Source organism: Apus apus, chromosome 1, assembly GCF_020740795.1.
Source record: "Apus apus isolate bApuApu2 chromosome 1, bApuApu2.pri.cur, whole genome shotgun sequence".
Classification (NCBI taxonomy): domain Eukaryota; kingdom Metazoa; phylum Chordata; class Aves; order Apodiformes; family Apodidae; genus Apus; species Apus apus.
This window is the reverse complement of record NC_067282.1, coordinates 155,921,205-155,939,955: the sequence shown is the minus strand read 5'-3', so window position 1 is coordinate 155,939,955 and position 18,751 is coordinate 155,921,205. Positions and strand designations below refer to the sequence as shown.

Genomic DNA, 18,751 nt, shown 5'->3' with positions numbered 1-18,751 from the left:
CTCTATGCCAGCTCTGTGGAGGCTGCAGCCATACCTTTTTGCTTCTCCTCGTAAGACATGTTAGGATGCTGGCAAGTGCCAGAGGTATATGTTTGCTTTGGATTGTTAATATATATATATATGTATGTCAGAGGTTTCCTATAAAAATGAGTCTTCAATAGGCTTTTTGTTCCCCACCCCATGGATGGAAAACATTGCTCATCTGTTATGGCATCCTCTCCATGCCTGCTGCTGTGTTTGTGTGTCCCCATCTTGTATTTGGCTCACAAGATCCCAGGGGTACTGCTGGGCATGACTTTACAGCTCCTGGCATGAGGGGGCCTGAATCCTTAGTGGAGACTCATCTGTTATTCTGGTACATCCTGTTATTCTGGTACATCCTGTGGCCCAGGAGGTGCAGAGAGTTTTTTTGGGGGATGTGCTGGGATGCTGGTCTAGGGCACTTGGATCTGCTGTTGCTAAGGCTTAGAGGCAGATTTTCAGAAGCTGTTTATGTCTGTATTTCAAGCTCAGGCTCCTAAATATCCTTTAAAATTCCCCCCTTTGGTGTGTTTGTTATATATTTATAAACTATTCTTCTATTTGTCACAGGCGGACATTTCCAAATTTTAAAACAAAGTAGGCAGGGGTTAGGCTGCAGGGCCACCACTCCTCCCAGCTGCATGTGGCCACTTGAGGTTTGGAAACAGCTTTGGTTTTGCACTGCAGGGACACAGCTTCTGTTTATTTGCTACTTAAGGAAATAAATGAAAACCAGAGGATCCTCAAGTGTAAAACCGAACACTTGAGGGCTATTCTGGATTGCCTGGAGAACAGCCAGCTGTCAACTGTATTGTTCTTTGTGCTACTGTTGCATCCTGATGTGGGGTGACCCTGCTTGTAGCTTTGCAGAGAGGCAGACAGCTAGCTGGGAAGTCCAGGCAAGATGTTCCTGCTCTTCTGGCCAAGGAGACCCAGTGATGGGGATTTGACTGTACCCAGGTGCACTGGCTCTAGAACACCTAACCAGAGGCTCATTTCCACAGCTCTGACAAGAAGCTCTCACCTGGGCTGTGGGTTTGCCCTATGTTATGATCTCTATGTCATAAAGTGAGGGGCTGCCATGCGGCAGCCCAGCTGTAATTAATGTCCCTGGTCCTACTCTGCCCCATTCAGCTTGGTCTGCTCAGTCCCTGCAATGGCCACACTTCCATGAATGCTTTTATGTTTCCCACTCCTCCCTCCCTGCCACCTTTCTGCCTCCAATTCCTTCCCACCACCAGCCTCCATTTTGCTGATTTTCCTCCCGAAACGTTCCTGTCAGACCAAGCACCGAGCGCTGCACTAAGTGGTACCTGCACTTACTAAAGCTGCTTCCCTGCCAAGGCAGAGCAGAGCTCACGCATGCCAGGGCAGAACAGCTATTGTTTGTGTAGTCCTGGCTCTGCAGGAGGGGAAGCTGCCTTCCCATGTCATGCACATGCCTGTGCTCTCGTAAACCAGGACTGTGCGACAGGAGGAACCAATGTGCTCTTCATCTTCTCCTTAATGCCATTACACCTCCCGCCAAGCTTGCTGCCCTCTGGAGGCATTAGTATTTTCACATTACCTGAACACACCTGTTGTTTCACATTGATGTTGAGGCCAATCTTAACCTAAACTTCTCCTGGTGAAGCATCAGAAGCCCTGACGTGATGATCAAGGGACTGCATCTACATAGCATACAGTGTCCATTCAAAACTGTCTCCTCTGGTAGGTGGCAGACTTAAAGTCATTTGAAAATGAAATATTCTGCTGTTTAACTTCTTTTTTGTACTGTCCTTCAAAGGTGGGGATGAAAAGCTAATAAGAAAAGGTTGTTAACTCTTGAATATTATCTATGGCCATGGCTGTCCTACAGTATTGCCCAGTTTGACCTCAGCTGATGCAGTTATTAACATGGACATGGTGAAAGAATCATTAATGTAACAAAACTGACCAACTGTTGTGTGGCAAATGGAATTGGAGATGAGAGAAGTCTGTAAGATTTCTACAGCTAAAAGCTTGCAGAAAACGTAGCCTCAACACTGAGAAAAACAAACCTATTTTCCCCCCCCCAAGCAGGTTATGTTAAGAAAACCTAGGCAGAACAATTAATGCAAACACCTGTTACTCTAGATATGTATGTATGTCTCTTGTGCTACCTAAAGGAATGATTTGACCTTGGATCCCCTGAAAAGTCTGTACAGGGATTTCAGCCAGCATGTGGCCCAAAACCCAGACTGTCCAGGGGATGCACATACTTGGCATTTTGGAATGTGAAGGAGAGGAGGAGAAGGGAGAGTCAGCATTGCTTATAGTCTCCTAGTAATGCCAGCCTGTACACATGAAGCACACTGGAATGGTCAGGGAAAGCCAGGCATGCACTCCTAGAGAACATGGAGGGGCTCTTAAATCCAATCAGGATCTGCAATTAGGACCCCCCATGGCCACTTCCAAACCCAGCAGCCAGGCAAACATCCACCTGGGAGTGCTACCACAGCCTCAGCGACAGAAGGTGCTCTGGAGGGATTATTCTCCCCTTGTACTTCAGTACTAGTCTCTAAACATGTTCATTTGAACACAGCTGTGTGTACTATGCTCCTACCTATGTACCAAGGCAGTGCTGGGCCACCGCCCAACCTTCATTAATTCAGCCTAAAAGCCTGGCTGCCAAAGCCTGATGGATGCCTGGGTAGGCCAGCTTTAGTTTAGATTTTAAAATAAAACTTTTAGCCTTTTTGTTTGTGATGGATGTTAGCACGACTTCAGCATAAGCACTGTTGGAACACAATTTGTCCAAGTCTGCAGAGAGCCTTCAGTGATAGCTGAGAGATATGAAGGATTTTATTTGTCTTCACAGCACTTCTTATTTCAAGATACTATCTGAGCAGCACTACTCATCAAACAGTGAGATGTGGCAGAAGAGCACAGGGCTGCTCACTCAGCTTTACACACTGGCAAAAGGAAATAATCCAAAGTGTGTTACTGTGCCTACACTCCTCTGCACAATTTGGGAATGGGTGGCCCACTGCTGTTGTCCTCATGAAGAGATGGAACAGCCTTATCTCACTCTCTGTGAGGAATTCCCTCTTTCCTTGTCAGCTCAAGCTGAAAATTGCACAGGAAAAGTAATCACTGCCAGGGTGCAGGGCACTTTGTGATTTTGCAGGTTGCAGTTTGAGATCTGCATGCAGCCTGTCATTGATGTGCCCTCTCTGCAGCTCTGCAGCTCTTGCACAGCTTATTCTGGGCAATGTCAACCTAACTGTACATGCCTCAATTTACTTGTGAAATGAGGTTAAACATTGATCAGCAACAGACAAAAGTATTTCTTAAGATTTTATAAATACCTAAACCCTGGAACTTTTAAAGGTATCAAGTACGCAACTGATACATCAAGAAGCACTGAGGAGAGAATGGAAAGTCAACAGTTAACAAACCACTTTAACACAGTGTCTCCACACTCTGCTCAGAAAGGTGCTTCACTGAAAGAGGTGCAGTCTCTTCACATGCCTGGTGTACCTGGCAATGCTTGGCAAAACATTAGCAAACAGAGATACTGTTTAGAAATCTTCATCATCAAAGGTCTCGGTGCATCTCAGCATCACAGTCTCATAATCAAACTGATGATCTTCTTCCTGAAAGACCCCCCCAAAGTCAAGCAGGATTAGAAACCACAGGAGTTGATTGTGTTTCAAATACATAGTGGGTTGGTCAAGTGCGTACATGTCAGCTTATGTGTCATGAGCCCTCCTTCCTCTCTGAATCAGCAACCAGCACTTATCAAGTGCCTAAAGTGCCTGATGAAGAATACCTCAAATTTCCAAAAAATTTCTAAAATCACAGGACTGCACCCTGTGTCTATTTACATATTTTAGACAGCTATTACTGACTGCGGTAGCTAGTGGCTCACATAACAGGCTCTGAAAATAAGTTCCTTGAGCCCTTAACCTCTACTGATTTCAGGCTTTGCTGCTCTTTTAGCAACAGAAGGAAATGGTCTTCTCTTTTACCAAGCTTCCAGAATAAGTGGCTCTTAAGAAATCAAAGTCTAGGAGATCAAAGTGTTCGTGCCTGCAGTCCATCCAGTCCACCTTCTGCATTGATGCAAGAATCTTTAGGGAAAGACTGCTTTTAAAAATAGGTGCTGTTTAAAAAATGTATAGCTTAAGGAGCGCTAAATCCTGCTTGCTTGCCAAGTGACTCATCTAAAATCCATAATTTTAAAAGGAAGTGTGCCTTTGAAGATGCAAAGGTGCTCAGTGCTATTTAGAAAAAAACCAACCCATTGAGTTTCATTTAGATTTGTAAAACCTTTGGACATCAATCTAAATTAATTCTTTACTGCCTTTGCTACATCTCTTCTGACGTGTCCTTAAGATAACAGCTCTTGAAAAATTGTAAGATTGCTTAACTAATCTCATGCTTATAAATATTTCTCTACCATGTACCATAGAAACATGCTCCTGTTCTCATTTTTGGGTCACTCTCCTTTTATAGAGTCCTCCCTTTCCTTGTCCAAATGATTTCCTCCCTCCTCTTGTGTGAGTCTGTCTCAAGCATTTTGTACCAGTGGGTGTGCACTCACTTGGCAGCCTTGAGAATCAGGGCAGCAGCCCAGAAGCAGCTGCACTCTGTGGATCTGTGACTGCAAAATGGTGAACATACCCAATCTGACAGCAGTACTTTGTACCTGGGCAGTTATACCAGAAATGGTATAACATAGCACTGGCATGTAATGGCCAACAATAAAACTCATCACCTCATCAGCAGATTAAAGAAAAGGAAACCACAGGTTGCCTCTTGTATTTCTGTTGGGTGGACATCACATGCCTCGCCTTGGTATTGCACTTGCTGCCCTCCTCTGTATCTTCTTCAAGGTGTGTGCACAGTGCACCAGGACATCTGTTTATCCTTGGGATAATTTATGACAGCAGTGCCCAAATTCCTGGCCTAGTGTAGCACTGGCACAGGTAATGCAACAAGGGAAGGGGAATGGTCTGCAGGGGTTCAGATGCCCACATAAGGTGCACAGAAGGGCTCCTTTCCCTTTCAAGTCCAGGAGTCTCCAATGTTCTGAGTAGCCCAGTTTCTTGGGTAAACACATATGTAGCCTACACTGAGCTCTCTGCTGCTGCCTGAGTTGATGTGATTCAAGCTACATGGAACATCTCCCATCCCTGCTCTGCAACCACTTCCATAACTGCCTCAATCTGTTTACTTGGAGATGGAGCTGAATTTCTGCTCTCAAAACAACAAAAAAATTCTTGTCAGTCATATTTGTTTTTGCCTCTTGGAAGGACTCTCGATGTGCTGTACTGCAGTTATCTAAATCAAAACAGATTGTGACCTTCACATTATCAGTACTCTCTAGCCTGGGTGATTTCTGCTCAAACTCCCTTTTTTATTGTCTTATCACACACAACTCCAAGTTCCTGCATAAAAGAAATATGTGCAGCCTTTTATTTCCTTTTGGATCCACAGAGCTCAGTCAGCTGGCGATTTGCTGTAAGTACTTCAGCTTCTTTGGCTGCCCATCTTCCCATCATTCCCACTATCCTAGTCTTATTTAAAATGTCCCTCTTTAAAGCCTGAAAAAGGCACTACCTCCCTCTCCTCTGACCACCTCATCTGGGAGCTGTAAGATGGACTTGGGGTCGTGTATAACAATGCAGTCACAGGCAGAAGGGCTAAATGGGACCACCTAATGCTGGCAGGCACAACAGTCACGAAAGCAACTGAAAACTGAAAAATACCACATCTTGTGTAAACCTTTTCTTCTCTAGGAGTGCTCAGTTCATGGTCATTTACATAAAAGCAGGAAGAGCTCTGCCCTTACACAGAACATAGCTTCTCACAGGCCAAAGGGCTGCGCAGACCAGCGTCTGGTTTCTGACAACAGCCAGAAGTGGATGTTTAGACAAGAAGTGCAAGATTGTGCATGCAGTGTGCTGTTTCACAATATATGCTCCCCTATTATGGCAAACTGTGCTGTGAGGATGTTCTGAGCTATAAATTGTACCTGGACCTTCCGATTTAGTAACTGCCAATGGATTGGTGCCCCAGTAGTTCAATCTGGTTAATCTGCATGTACAAATATTTTTAATGTGCTGTTTGTTCACTTCATTGAGTGCTTTCTAGGTTTTTTTGGCGTTAGACACAATGAATAATCATTCTGTGTACCGCACCATTTAGGATCAAAATTCTCTCAAGGCATCCTGAGTCTTTTTTTGTGGAAGAGTCCTACTCTAGTAGCTCCTTTTTACTGCCTTTTGCTGTGCCTGCTGCCATTCTCTGCACCTCTGTCTCCCTGAGAGGAGGGAAACCAAATAGCACACAGCAGTCACTATGGGATAGATTCAGATATGCATGCAACACCAGTCTCTGCTTTTTCTGTCCCAATTACCCTTCATCACACTCTACTTCCTTCAAAGGAACATCTGCTCAAGGAACAGAGACTGGATGGAAGCTAGGTGATAGCAAATAGCAAAACAGTGGCTACTATGGAGGTACAGTTTACTCTGAGCCCAAACAAGCAGGGTCTTCTTGAGGGACATCTCCCTTTTGGTCCTCTACCCATGTGCAAGCTCTGAGCCACCTCCTTGGCAGGAGGGCAAGAAGGGAGGAAGAAAGCATTGCAAACACAATGACTTCTGGCTCAGCAAACCTGCCACAGTAGGCTGAGCTTGAGAGGCAGCTCAGCAGCTGTTAAAACCACTCTTAGAACACCACAAATAACCTACTCCTATGGCCTGTCAGCAGAGGGCGCAGAGTAGGGGACCGGGCAAGCAGAAGGTGGTCCTGCTGAGCTCGGAATGAAGCAGCTGGAGCTTAACGGAGAACTAGGAAGTGAGATTCGCCTGCTCCCTATGAACTCACTCAAGCTTTTCCACAAGGAACTTTCGTGCAAACAGTTAAAAAAAATAAATTAATTTCCTTAATTCAAAATCTGCCATTTTGAATAACATTCTAAGCAAGAATAACCCTTCAAGCTTTGTCTCTTACAAAAGCAATCCTACTCATCCTTTGTAATGACAAGTGATGAATCCCAAGTCCTGATTTTAATGATTCTGGACAATATGATCAGAAACACAGAACCACATAAATCCTTTTCTGACAATGACAGAAATACATTACTCTTCCTATAAGGAATTCTTTGCCAATGCTTACCTGGCAAAACTGTGTATTAGCAAAGAAGAGGCTTTTTAGGAAGTCAGTGATCTGCTGATAGAGTCTGTGGTGATCCTCCAGATTTTCAGAAGTGCAGCTTGCAACTGCTGAACTGAAAATGGAACCAGATACTATACTTAATTTCCTGTTCTCTCATTTATCCTCGTATTTTCTTTATCTCTTCTACATTTTACCTATAAATTAAAAAAGATTCAAACTGTTTTCAAGACGATTCTGATATCAAAGACAACAGCCAAGCAGGACAGGGAGGTGGTGGTGGAGGATGCATTGACAAGGTATTGTCTAACCGAAGTAAGGAGGATATGTCAGAACGGAGACTGGCAATACAGGAAACCAGTATCACCAAGAGATCCAGTGATACATGACAGCTATAGTAACACTGTTTTGGGGAAAAGTATATATCCAGTATAACAGAGAGCAACAATGGTTATTTGGCAGTGTATTCTGCAGGGTTGTTGAGAGGAACAGCTTTGACTTATTTTGTAAAGTTTTTGAGTAAATGCAGTAACATGTGGCGATGAAATGACATATTAGCTATCAATGGTAGGTTCGTACTCAAGTAGCAGGTAACTTTAGCTAAAAAAAGCAAAGATATTCATTCTAGACCTCACTTCTATATTTCCCCTGGGATTTTACAAAGTTCTCCCATCACGCCTCAGTCCAGAATTAGAAGGCACAGAGTGACAGGGCAGGAAGGGAACAGGATAAATGTTGACTACTGAAATACTAATCTAATTTGGGATGCAAAACAGATTGCAAAGATGATGGCAATATATTGCAGTATTAAGGAATTCTTAATCTAATTTTAAATGCAAACAGCAACTGTGACCTAATAAATGTTATTTAATGGATACATATTTGTTAAGCTTTATTATGTATTCAAGTATACTCTGATCAACAGCGAAAACAACTTTATTTCCATTCATTCTGTTCTAAAAGTGCAAGGTGGAATGGTGAGAGAGATTCACACTAAAGAACTCCCTAAACACAGAAAAGCAAGTAGAAAACAAGATTTAAAAAAACAGATTAAAACCACTATTTGCAAAGAGAAACAATTCTAATGAAGACTAAGTAGCAAGAATGCATAAAATATGAGTCATAATGTGATTTTCCTCTTGAGGAAAGCAACCCTTTTCTTTCTTTGGTCTACTGGGAAAAAATAAAGGCAGTGCCAGCTTTGTATCTGACATGTTCTCTTTTAGGTAACTCATCTGACCTGCAGAGGAAAGAGATGTTATTATTTAATAGGTTTTGTGTTTCTTTGATATTGCTGTTCAGGTCAACCACCCCTTTAGCTTGATCTCCTCCTTTAGATGGAATGAGGGTACTTGAAAAAGGTAAGGGAGACAAATTATCATTAAAAAATTATAATTTGTGTCTCATTAAGTGAGAGTTTATGATTAGCTGACTTAGACCTCACAGACCTGGTAGGTGAGAGAGAGAAAAGGAAAACATTGCAAATACTGTAATGTGAAAAGATGGCAAGCTGTGCAGTGTGGTGAAGAAAATCAGGAGGACCCAAGTTATCCTGAAGCCATGAGGTGCTCTTAATGGGCAATTCTTACTGTTTGTGCTGTAAATGCCTATTAACCATTTTATTTTTGCTCCCTAAGAGACAGTATTATCGTGAGCACAACTGCTGGAGGCCACTGTTCTAACTAACCATTTACTAAAAATTAGGCACAAAAAAGGAAGCTAAGCTATTGCCTTATTTCACAGCAAACTTGTCATGGAGTGTTGGCAGTGGGCTATTAACTTACTCTGTCTAGAAAATGAGGTGAGTTTGTAATTTACCTCTGGATAGATATTCCCTGAGTCTCGCTTCTTCCAAGAAAACCAGCAGCAACATCAAACGCATCTTCAAACATTACCTATCAGAGAAAACACTTCAGATGTCAACATATCCATCCCCCTAAACTTTTACCTAGGGCGTAATTTTTACTGATGAAGGCTTTAAAAGTTTCTTCCCATTTAACAGGTGCATTTACAACTAGAGTAAAACAAGAGGGATTTGTGGTGACAGGAATAACAAGGAATAACTGTATTTCGTGACTAGAAACACAAGGTTAGTCCATTCACTTAGGCCTGTGCTTCAACCTCTAGGAATCAGATTTAATGTGACATCTCCTGAAAAATCAGTAAAAAAACAAGAGTTGTATCAGTGCTTTAGAGACTTAACTGTGGGCTGCTGCTTATGGCTAGAGATCTCAACTGTACCAGCCAGTCTCCCCAGATCTGATTCCAGTGTGCGACCCGGCTTACAAAGGAGTTCAGATGCTCCCTGTGAGAGACTGATAAGCTCATTAGTTCACTCTGCCATAACGCAGTTCACACATTTTCTGTGCCAGAAAATACTGTACATGCAACACCCCCACGGCATTTCCTAAGGACATCAGCAATGTGACTCGTGTCCTGTGATTCAAAAAGAACTCACTTTATTTTTACCTGTATGCTAAAGGTGAACACCTGTCCCTCCCTTGCAGCTAATAAAATTACCCATCTTTAAGCAGCTAGCTGCTTAAGTAATCGGTGCTTCAGGAACAGTTTACAAATAGTTGTTTGCTATTTCATCTCTTTTTAACAAATGCCCATGTCTACTCAGTGACTGGCTTTTTGGCTCTGCAGAGGTACACGGCACAGGCAGCCATTAGCCCTGCACCATTGGAACTGGTCTACAAACACTTTCTCTTTGCTATCAAGTGTTTTAATGAATAAAAAGCACCCAACCCGAAAACACAACAGGTCTTGGCAAATTGGGTATTCCTTCTGGATTCAGCTCATCTGTGCTCCTTAGAGAGTTTTCTTGCTCCCTCTCCTTGGAGCAAGTTAGAGAAAATTTAACTCTTACTTACCACAGAAACTCTACAGGTCAGTGGAGACTAGCAGGATTACTACCACTGCACTCCTGTAGCTTGCCTGTGTATCTCATCAAGACAGAATTTGGTGCAGACGTTTACTCAAAGACTGCTTATTGTCTCCACTTATGCATTCAAGTGGTCTTGGGAAAGCTTAACTACAGCTACTGTTTGTTTCCAATTAGAAGCTTCGGAGCCAATTAGCAGCTGAAGGCTTGGAGTTTCAGAGGCAGATGATGTGTGTTACTGGGCACTTACTTCCTCTGGTGTGGAGACTGAGGAACCACTGGCTTCCTCACTGTTACCTCGGCTGTCCCTCACGCTACCTTCAGTGCACGCAGGCTCTTGGCAAGCAGCCTTAGGATCCATGAGGAAATCTCTCTGGCTACAGTACTGCAAGATGCTGTCTCTCCTTTCTTCAGAAAGCTCTTGCCAGAGGTTGGAAATAGCCGTGGAGACCTCAGGAAGAGGCACCTCCTCAGCGCAAACAACTCCATGCTCTATCAGCAGGTCCACTGTGTGCTTATAAAAATACAGGTATCTGTAATGAAAGGAAAGGGAGCACCTCTTAAGATGAGGCAGTCACCTACTGTAAATCAGCAGGAGACTGGGGAGTAGCTCCGATTCATAACCACTTCACTGACTGCCCTCTCAAAGACTTCATACAATTACTGAAGGTTGCCCAACACTGAAGATTTTAGCAACTCTCTTCTGCCAAGATTTCATTTGCAAAAGGCAGGCTCCAGCCACAGCCTCAGCGGGGTGGCCTCACAACAGAAGCTCCAGGCGCTGCAGGCTCCACTTGTTGCACTGGCAAAACTCATTCTGGCATTTAATAAATTTTGAGTTATTTGCCTTTGTATCCCAAGGCTTTTGTACTGTAAGTCACTTTTTATACTTTTATTGGCATTCCACTACACTTAAAAGCCTTGGCTGAAATCATAGGCTGACATATTAGGTGCTACACACACAGAAAGAGACTACTGCAGGCCTGGACACTCCGACTTAAATAAGCATGGGAGCTCAGTTTCCTCCATTTCACACCTGAGGAAACACATCCCAAAGACTGACTTCTAAGCAGTCTGTAGTGAAACTGGCAACTGAACATAAGTGTCCTAATTTCAGCCCAGTGACTAAATCTCAGAATAAGCCCTTGGCTTCTCTTAGCACTGTGTGGCACAGGGATAATGATGTCTATTTTGAACAGCAGCACTGAAGGTTATTTTACTTTTATTAAATGTTTAGAGCTTCTCTGACGAAAATAACAAGACCAAAGGAATATAAACCAAGAGTTCTATCAACAGCAGTCCTTGTTACTACGTTTGGGCTCAAAAATGACTCCTTGGAAGATGTCCCAGATCAGCACATTTCCTGATTAACTGAACTGATTGCATGAAAAAGTAACTCACAAGAGTTTAGTTCAGGGGGGGGGGGGGGGGGGGGGGTGTGTGTTCTGTCTTGTTTTAAATATTTGTTCCAGCAAACGTGTTCCTGCCTGTAGAAGAGAAGGCTCTGGGGAGGCCTCATAGCAGTCTTCCAGTACCTGAAGGTGCCTACAGGAAAGCAGGGGGGGGGACTTTTTATAAGGGCATGTAGTGATAGGATGAAGGGTAATGGCCTTAAACTGAAAAAGGGCAGATTTAGGGTAGACATTAGGAAGAAATTCTTTAGTGTGAGGGTGGTGAGACACTGGAACAGGTAGCTCAGAGAAGATGTGTATGCCCTGGAAATGTTCAAGACCAGGCTGGATGGGTCTTGGAGCATCCTGATCTACTGGAAGGCGTTCCTGCCCATGCAGGGGGGCTGGAACTAGATGATCTGAAAAGTCCCTTCCGACCTAAGCCATTCTATGATTCTGTGATTCTATGAATATTGAAAATCTTAAGATAATTCTGCACACATGCATAAACATGTTTAAACTCCAGTTTCCATACTCTGGAGTATTTTACACCATTGCTGGAGACAAAATAGTGAAAGGGAATAAGCATTCTCATGTAAGGCATCGTGCTCACCAAAGACTCTGGATGTCCAGCTCCAAACAAAGGATCTGGAGTTCATCAAACAGAAGAGTATGAAACACCATTAGACTACTTTGCTAAAGAAATCAAGCTTGAACCATGACTGAACTATTTCCTTCCCATCTGGAAGGAGATGACCACATTTTGCATGGGACAAGAGAAGTGTGTAGTTGTACCATTGTAGGTCCTGCTGCTGTACATGGGGAAAAAAATAAATCAGTCCACTGAAACTCAAAGCACTTCTGATGCTGCCCAAATAATGTGATCAGATGATCGCCAAAAAGCTATTATTTTCTTTGCTGAAGAGTCCCTATTGTTTTATGCCAGTTATAAAATACACTTTTAAAGAAGAATAACCCACGAATCAACTGCAGTCTGCCAGAAGACTGTAGGGGAAGTGCCAGAGCCCACACAGTACAGGCTCTGCTCCACCTTGTCAGTGAAGAAGGGGAAACTCAGATGTCTATGGCTCTGTTGTGCAGTCTTTGATGAAACAGAGCTTATTTCCCTGGAAAATCTTGAGTCAGCACATTTCAAGGTCTTGTAAATGACACCTCACTAGAGCAAACTCGATTCTCACATCATCAAAAGCAGGAACAGTAGCAGGAAGCTGGTGCCATCTGCTGGCACAGCTGCCTCTCGTTTTAATGAAAAACTCACTAATCCAAGGGAATTTTATAAATAAGAACCAGTTCAAAGAAAGCAAGAAGAAGGAACTGCAGAAGAAGGAACTGCAGAAGTTTTTGTTTATGGCAGTGATGCTATGCTAGAGGACACCAGCTTAAGCTGTGGATTCTCCTGCACTGCGTATTTCTTAACTCCGGAACAGTTAGGGTAAACTGCCTCTGCTGCATGGTACAGGATAGATTGATTAGACATCTATCTGTTTCTCAAATCTCAATGAAATGATCATTCATCCTTTTGGAGAAGTATCCATGACCTCTAAGTACCTTCTACAACCCCAGATTAAAATGCATGAACTACTCACATAAGAAGAGTGGTCTTTGAATTTTAGGTCCTGCATCAGGCACTTAGGAGCTGATCCTAAAGGGGGTTACAGGCTCACACCCACCATGTAAGTATCCATGTTCTCCTTCTTCCCTCAATGTTGCACATGGTTTGAGGAGTGTTTTCTAGTATCCTCCAGACCATCTATATTCTTAGGCCTGCAGGCTGAGGACTGCATGATCTTCCTTTGTAGCACCCAGCCTTACCCTGCTCTGATCCCATGAAAAAAGTACTTCAAGCTGCCAGGAGCTAAAGGTCTATTTCTGGAAGGGGCAACAGTACTCAAGCTGCTCATAACCACCCTTCCTACCATCACACAGGAAGGACATGGAGCTGCTGAAGCAAGTGAAGAGGAGGGCCATAAAGATGATCAGCAAGCTGGACCACCTTTCCTATGAAAACAGGCTGAGAGTTGGGGTTGTTTAGCCTGGAAAGAGAAGGTTCTGGGGAGACCTTATAGCTGCCTTCCAGTAACTGAAAGGGCTATAGGAAGGCTGGGGAGGGACTTTTTAAAAGGGCTTGTAGTGAGGGGACAAGGGGTATTGGTTTTAGACTGGAAAAGGGTATATTTAGGCTAGACATTAGCAAGAAATTCTTTCCTGTGAGAGTGGTGTAACAGGTTGCCCAGAGAAGCTGTGGATGCCTCATCCCTGGAAGTTCAAGGCCAGGTTGGATGGGGATTTGAGCCACCTGGCTTGGTGAGAGGTCTCCCTGCCCACAAGGGCGGTCAGAACTAGATGGTCTTTAAGGTCCCTTCCAAGCCAAACCATTCTATCATTCTGTGTCACTGGAGGCACAATGCACGTCACTGTGGGGAAAAGTATCTGCCTGCCTCTGGCTCCTGCACCTCCCCAGAACACATACAGCCAGTCTTGAGAATTTAATCTGATGCAGCAATTCCAACATTCCTAAAATCTATCCCCATTGCTGGGATACAACTTGGTAGCTGTAATGACAGCACAAACACTCAGGGACATGCACCTGTGTCAATCATTCTGGATGAATAACCTCCCATTCCACCTGAGCTTGCCTGGTAAACCACTACTGTTGGCAAGTGTGTTGCATTTTACTCCGTGAGCCGTCTGGACAGTGGTAACAAATGGCCATGTGGGTACTGACAGACTTGAAATATTTTTTTCTTTCTTGAGGATGGGTGGAAAATCCTCAAGGATTTTCTGAGGCATGGAGTTCTGGGGGCTGCTATGATGCTGGGAGTCACAGGTGAAGGACCTGGGAGGTGCTCAGCTTCATTGCCAGCAGAGCCAAAGAAGCTGGCACCAGGCTTCTGCAGGCAGATGCAGGCTCCAGCAGGGCTGCACGACCAGCAGCAGCTGGATGTACAGTGTTAACGCAAACAAATTAAAAAACACTGAACACAACATGGGGTGTACCTACCGTTCAAATTCCACCAGATCCTGGGGTGGAGCTTCTGGAGACTCAATATATCCTGGCTTCTCATCCTTGTCCATTGTTTGTTTTTCACATTCTTGAATGAAATACCAGACGGTAGAATCACTCTCGCTCACAGCTTCCAAGGTTGATGCAGTGCTGGAAAGAACACACATGAAAAAAAGCCACATGAACATCTTCTTAACTGCATTAATATGGCCCTTGTCATTGTCACTCCAGAGTTCAGGGTCACTCCTCCCAAGCCAGCCTTTTCTCCTCCTCCCTTTGCTTTGCAGGTGAATGAGAAGCCCTTGGTGGAGATAAGCTACACAGAAGGGAAAGTAAATGCAAGCACTGACTGGAAATGAGAGCAACAAGATGCCTAGAGTGCTTGCGCACTGTATAGGACTACAAGGGTTCAGGTGAAATCTTTTTTGCATGATGAAAGGCCTCTGCTTAGAAATTCAGTAATGACAAAAAGGTTCAGAGATGCTAGGATGGAAGCAAGTGCAAAGTATTATCATATTTCCATGACTGGTATAAGCTCTTACCTGTGACTGCTGAAGTGCCTCTTGACATATTCCTCCCTGACTTCCTCCAAGCTGGATGGGTTCCCATCCGCCAGACTGAAGGAGTCTGCTGTCAGCAGAAAGGTTATTGTCACATCAGTGGCACTTCTGGCTTCCCTCTTACCCTCATCCCCAGTCAACCAGAATAATTTCAACAATTGGTCCTTCACAACCCAGAGCTTTTCATTAGGCAAAAATTATGTGAAAAGAGACACCTCTGCTTCTCCTACAATGTAACAAGCAATACTGGGACTTCATGATAACTGAGTAACTTAGAATCAATGCCTTCTTCATAAGTTGGTCTGACAGAACTCATGGTGTAAACAACCAGCAAATCAAAGTCCAAGCAAGCACTAGCCAATACAGTATATTGTGATTGCCATATAATGAGCAAATTGCATGTAAACCCACCTGACAGTCAACCTGTGATTCACAAGCAATATGAACTGTATAAAAATGCAAGTTGATACAAGGGGAACTTTACCTCCAAACTCTCCTCAACCAGCCTCACTGCTTGCTATCCCTTCAATTTTGCCTTGTCAAACTGTTCCTTCTACCTGTGACTGACTCTTATGGATTATCCAAGGATGTGGGTTCAGAGAAGACTGCTTGCTTTAAGCACTGGAAGTTTTAATTGATGCAAATTACTGGAGGTGTGAGTTGTATGAAAAGCAATGTTTTTTTTCTATCTGACATTAATTTGGGCACTTGAAGGGACACACAAATAAGCCCAAAGTCTCTACCCCACTAGCCCCTATTCCTACTTGCTGCCAATGGAGGCAGCAGCCAGCATCAGTAGGCAGAAGGCACCCAGGGTGTGAAGCCCCACAGCAGGAGCTGCCTCGGCAGGTGTACAGCACACAGTACACCTGAGAGCATGTCTTAGACCACCCCAAGACATAGTGTCCCAGGGAGGAAGGGAGGAGTGCGTGAAGACAACCCACCAAGCTGAAAGAAAAAAAAATCCTGGCATCTCTCTTACCTGTTTCTATTGGAGTGAACTCTTAACATTTTCCTATGCTAGGAAATGCCCAACAGCTTCTCTGTCCTTCTCCAGTACCTCACACTAGAGCCTGCAGCTCTGAAGATGAAGCTGTGGCTGGGTGTGACTCACAACACTGGGTGCCCATGATGGCTCTGGCTTGTGCTGCAGCCAGGAGGAGAACAGTGAGAGCCGAGTGTGTAGCTGGGGGATGCACACCAGCCCCACACTTGCTGGGGGTGAATCAGCAGCAGGGTGACAAGGACACTCTGCCTGAACTGCCGGCTGCCATGGGATAGCAGGAATTACTCATTGCATTCCTTCATCTGGACTAGGCTGGGGAGGGGGTAGGAGCGACTGAGAGTCAGAGGAGGGTTTCTGAGGTGCAGGGCTTAGTGGTCAACAGACTTTTCACTATCCCATGCTTACTGCTAGAACTAAAGCCACAGTTGGCTCTAATACTTTTAATAGGCTCAGCCCCACACCTATCTGTCTCTATTTAACAAATAAATTAAAAACAAGTCCAGACGTTCTGTACATGGCAACTACTTGCATATGGTTACCTTTCATCTCCAGCAAAGAACCCAAGGTTTGCTCCAGCTTCTGGATAGATTTCTTAGCCTTACGCAAAACCTGATACTAAACATAAGAAGAAATCAGAACTGATTGCTCTCTGCTCTGACTAGATTAGTATTTTAACAGGTCTTCATTGTTTTATTCACTTTTTCTTCATTTTGACCTTTGGTTATTGTACTGTCCCTGTGAAAACAACTACCTTGTTTCACCAGCTACCCTTATCTATATGAAAAGGGGAAAGAACTAATACCAAAGCAAACTTAAATATAGACTATAAATATTTTGGTATATATTATGCAGTATATACACATATCATGCAGTCATATAGACATTTGCTACTTAACTCTGATCTTCTTTCATCAGCAACTGGTCTTGTTTGGATTGTTCTCTTCTTGGAGCATGTCCAGAAATATGATGCTGTGAAGTCTTGTTGGATGTCTACCAGCTTTAGGCATAAGACTTTACTAATCACTTCCCATGAGGATTTTGCTAGGAGAAGCCTTTGCCACGTTCTACTCTCAGCTACACTGATGTAAACTGGAATAACTTCAGTGCTGCACATCATTCCTTCATCATTTATAGCAAGCATAACTTAGAACATATGGCAAATGCATTTAAACATACACATCTCAAAAATATTTCAAGACTTATGTAGTTGGTGAGACCACCCACAGTCACTTTAGACAGGATGTCCACCTTGCAGCTTTCACACTGGCTATTTTAGCCAGACACAAAGCACTAAGATTACAAGTGAACTTTTATATTTAGGCTTTTGAAGGTACTGAACAGCCTTGGCCCCCAAAAGTCACACAAAGGCAACATGATACTATGAAAAAGCAATTTTAAGAATCGCTATGTGAAGGTAGTCCCCTTAGACTAGACAAAACAAGTATCTGTTTAGTCTTGGCTTCTGAGAACATGGTGAGTTCAGGTTGCATCTTATTCAGAACATGGTAAACTAGACTCCTATTTCAAACTGCATGGGAGGTAAGGGGCTCAGCAGGCACAAGTCCCAGCCAGCAATGTTCACATGTTCAGAGCCTCAAAGCCCTTTACAAGGACAACTCCTGTCCTAAACAATCAGTACATTTGCCATTTTACAAACTGGAAAATTGGAAGTAATCAAGCTAACTAAATGAACCTGTGGCACTAAACTAGGAATCCTTTTATCCTCAGCTGTGTCTCTACTAAATCCATCTTTTCAGTAGCATTTTGAGTCAATTTTACTTATAAACAATTATATTTTGATTAAATAGTTTCTTGGAGACAAATAAGCCCTACTGCTGGTGGTTTTTTTTCCCCAACTTATTTTTCCTGTTTCTCAAAGACAGAGTGCATCTGGTAAGGCTGAATGAATTATTCCCTCCTGTGTAACTTCATCCCTAAACTCACTACCCTGATTTCACAGCATTTTGCTATGCGTAACTTCATCACGGGATACTTTGGTTTGTTTCTGGAGTACTAAAAGAAGCTGCCAAAGCTACAAAGAAGCTGCAAAAACCCCATTTAAAAAGTGTGGATGAGGCACGTGATAAACCCAATGACCCAGAGACCAGAAAGTGAACCACCTGCTTCTGGCAAACTGGCAGCTTTGAAGCGAAGCAGTTCCAGGCAAGCTGCGAGTTACACACACACACACACACTGATAAAGATACAGCGGTCATCCTAGCAAACCTGGTTAAACACACCCATGTGCAATAGTGATGGACAGAGAAATTAGCCACTGCTCCGCACCTTTGAGGCCGATTTGTCCGACCGGGACAGAACAGCTTCCCGCAAGCCGCTGAAGAGCCTGGTCAGCGTGGCGCGGTGACGTGCCTGGGACAAGCGCCGCTTTGCCACGCGGGGCTCTACCTCTGGCAGGGGTGTCGGGGGGCCGGGACTCACTCTGGCACGTGGCTTGCTACAGGCTCCCACTGCCTCCATCAAAAGCTGCAACGCAACATTGACCTACGCTGAGTAAACGCGTGAAGAAAAAGAAGCCTTGACCGCCCACGCAGTGGGCAGACACAAAAAAGGGAAGCTCAGGGTAACTGACAAGAACACCCCAACTCATTTTTCCATAGGAAATCGAGTTTGGAAACTTGTCTTTGGGATGAAGTACTGACTAAACCCTCATCTACCACTAATGATAAACCATGTGGCGTGAAACACAGCTGAGAC

The 18,751-nt window shown here is 43.9% G+C and overlaps 1 protein-coding gene across 1 annotated transcript; it reads right to left on the bottom strand.

Annotated features, from left to right (window-relative positions):
- Positions 1-3,563: 3,563 nt before the first annotated feature.
- Positions 3,564-18,514, bottom strand: STRA8 (stimulated by retinoic acid 8). Its single transcript, XM_051624584.1, has 8 exons — positions 18,323-18,514; positions 16,576-16,651; positions 15,013-15,097; positions 14,468-14,620; positions 10,305-10,587; positions 8,986-9,062; positions 7,171-7,282; positions 3,564-3,638 (listed from the first exon to the last, which is right to left on the bottom strand). Exons 1-8 carry the CDS (start codon positions 18,512-18,514, stop codon positions 3,564-3,566), a joined length of 1,053 nt encoding a protein of 350 aa, XP_051480544.1.
- Between the last annotated feature and the right edge of the window lie 237 nt (positions 18,515-18,751).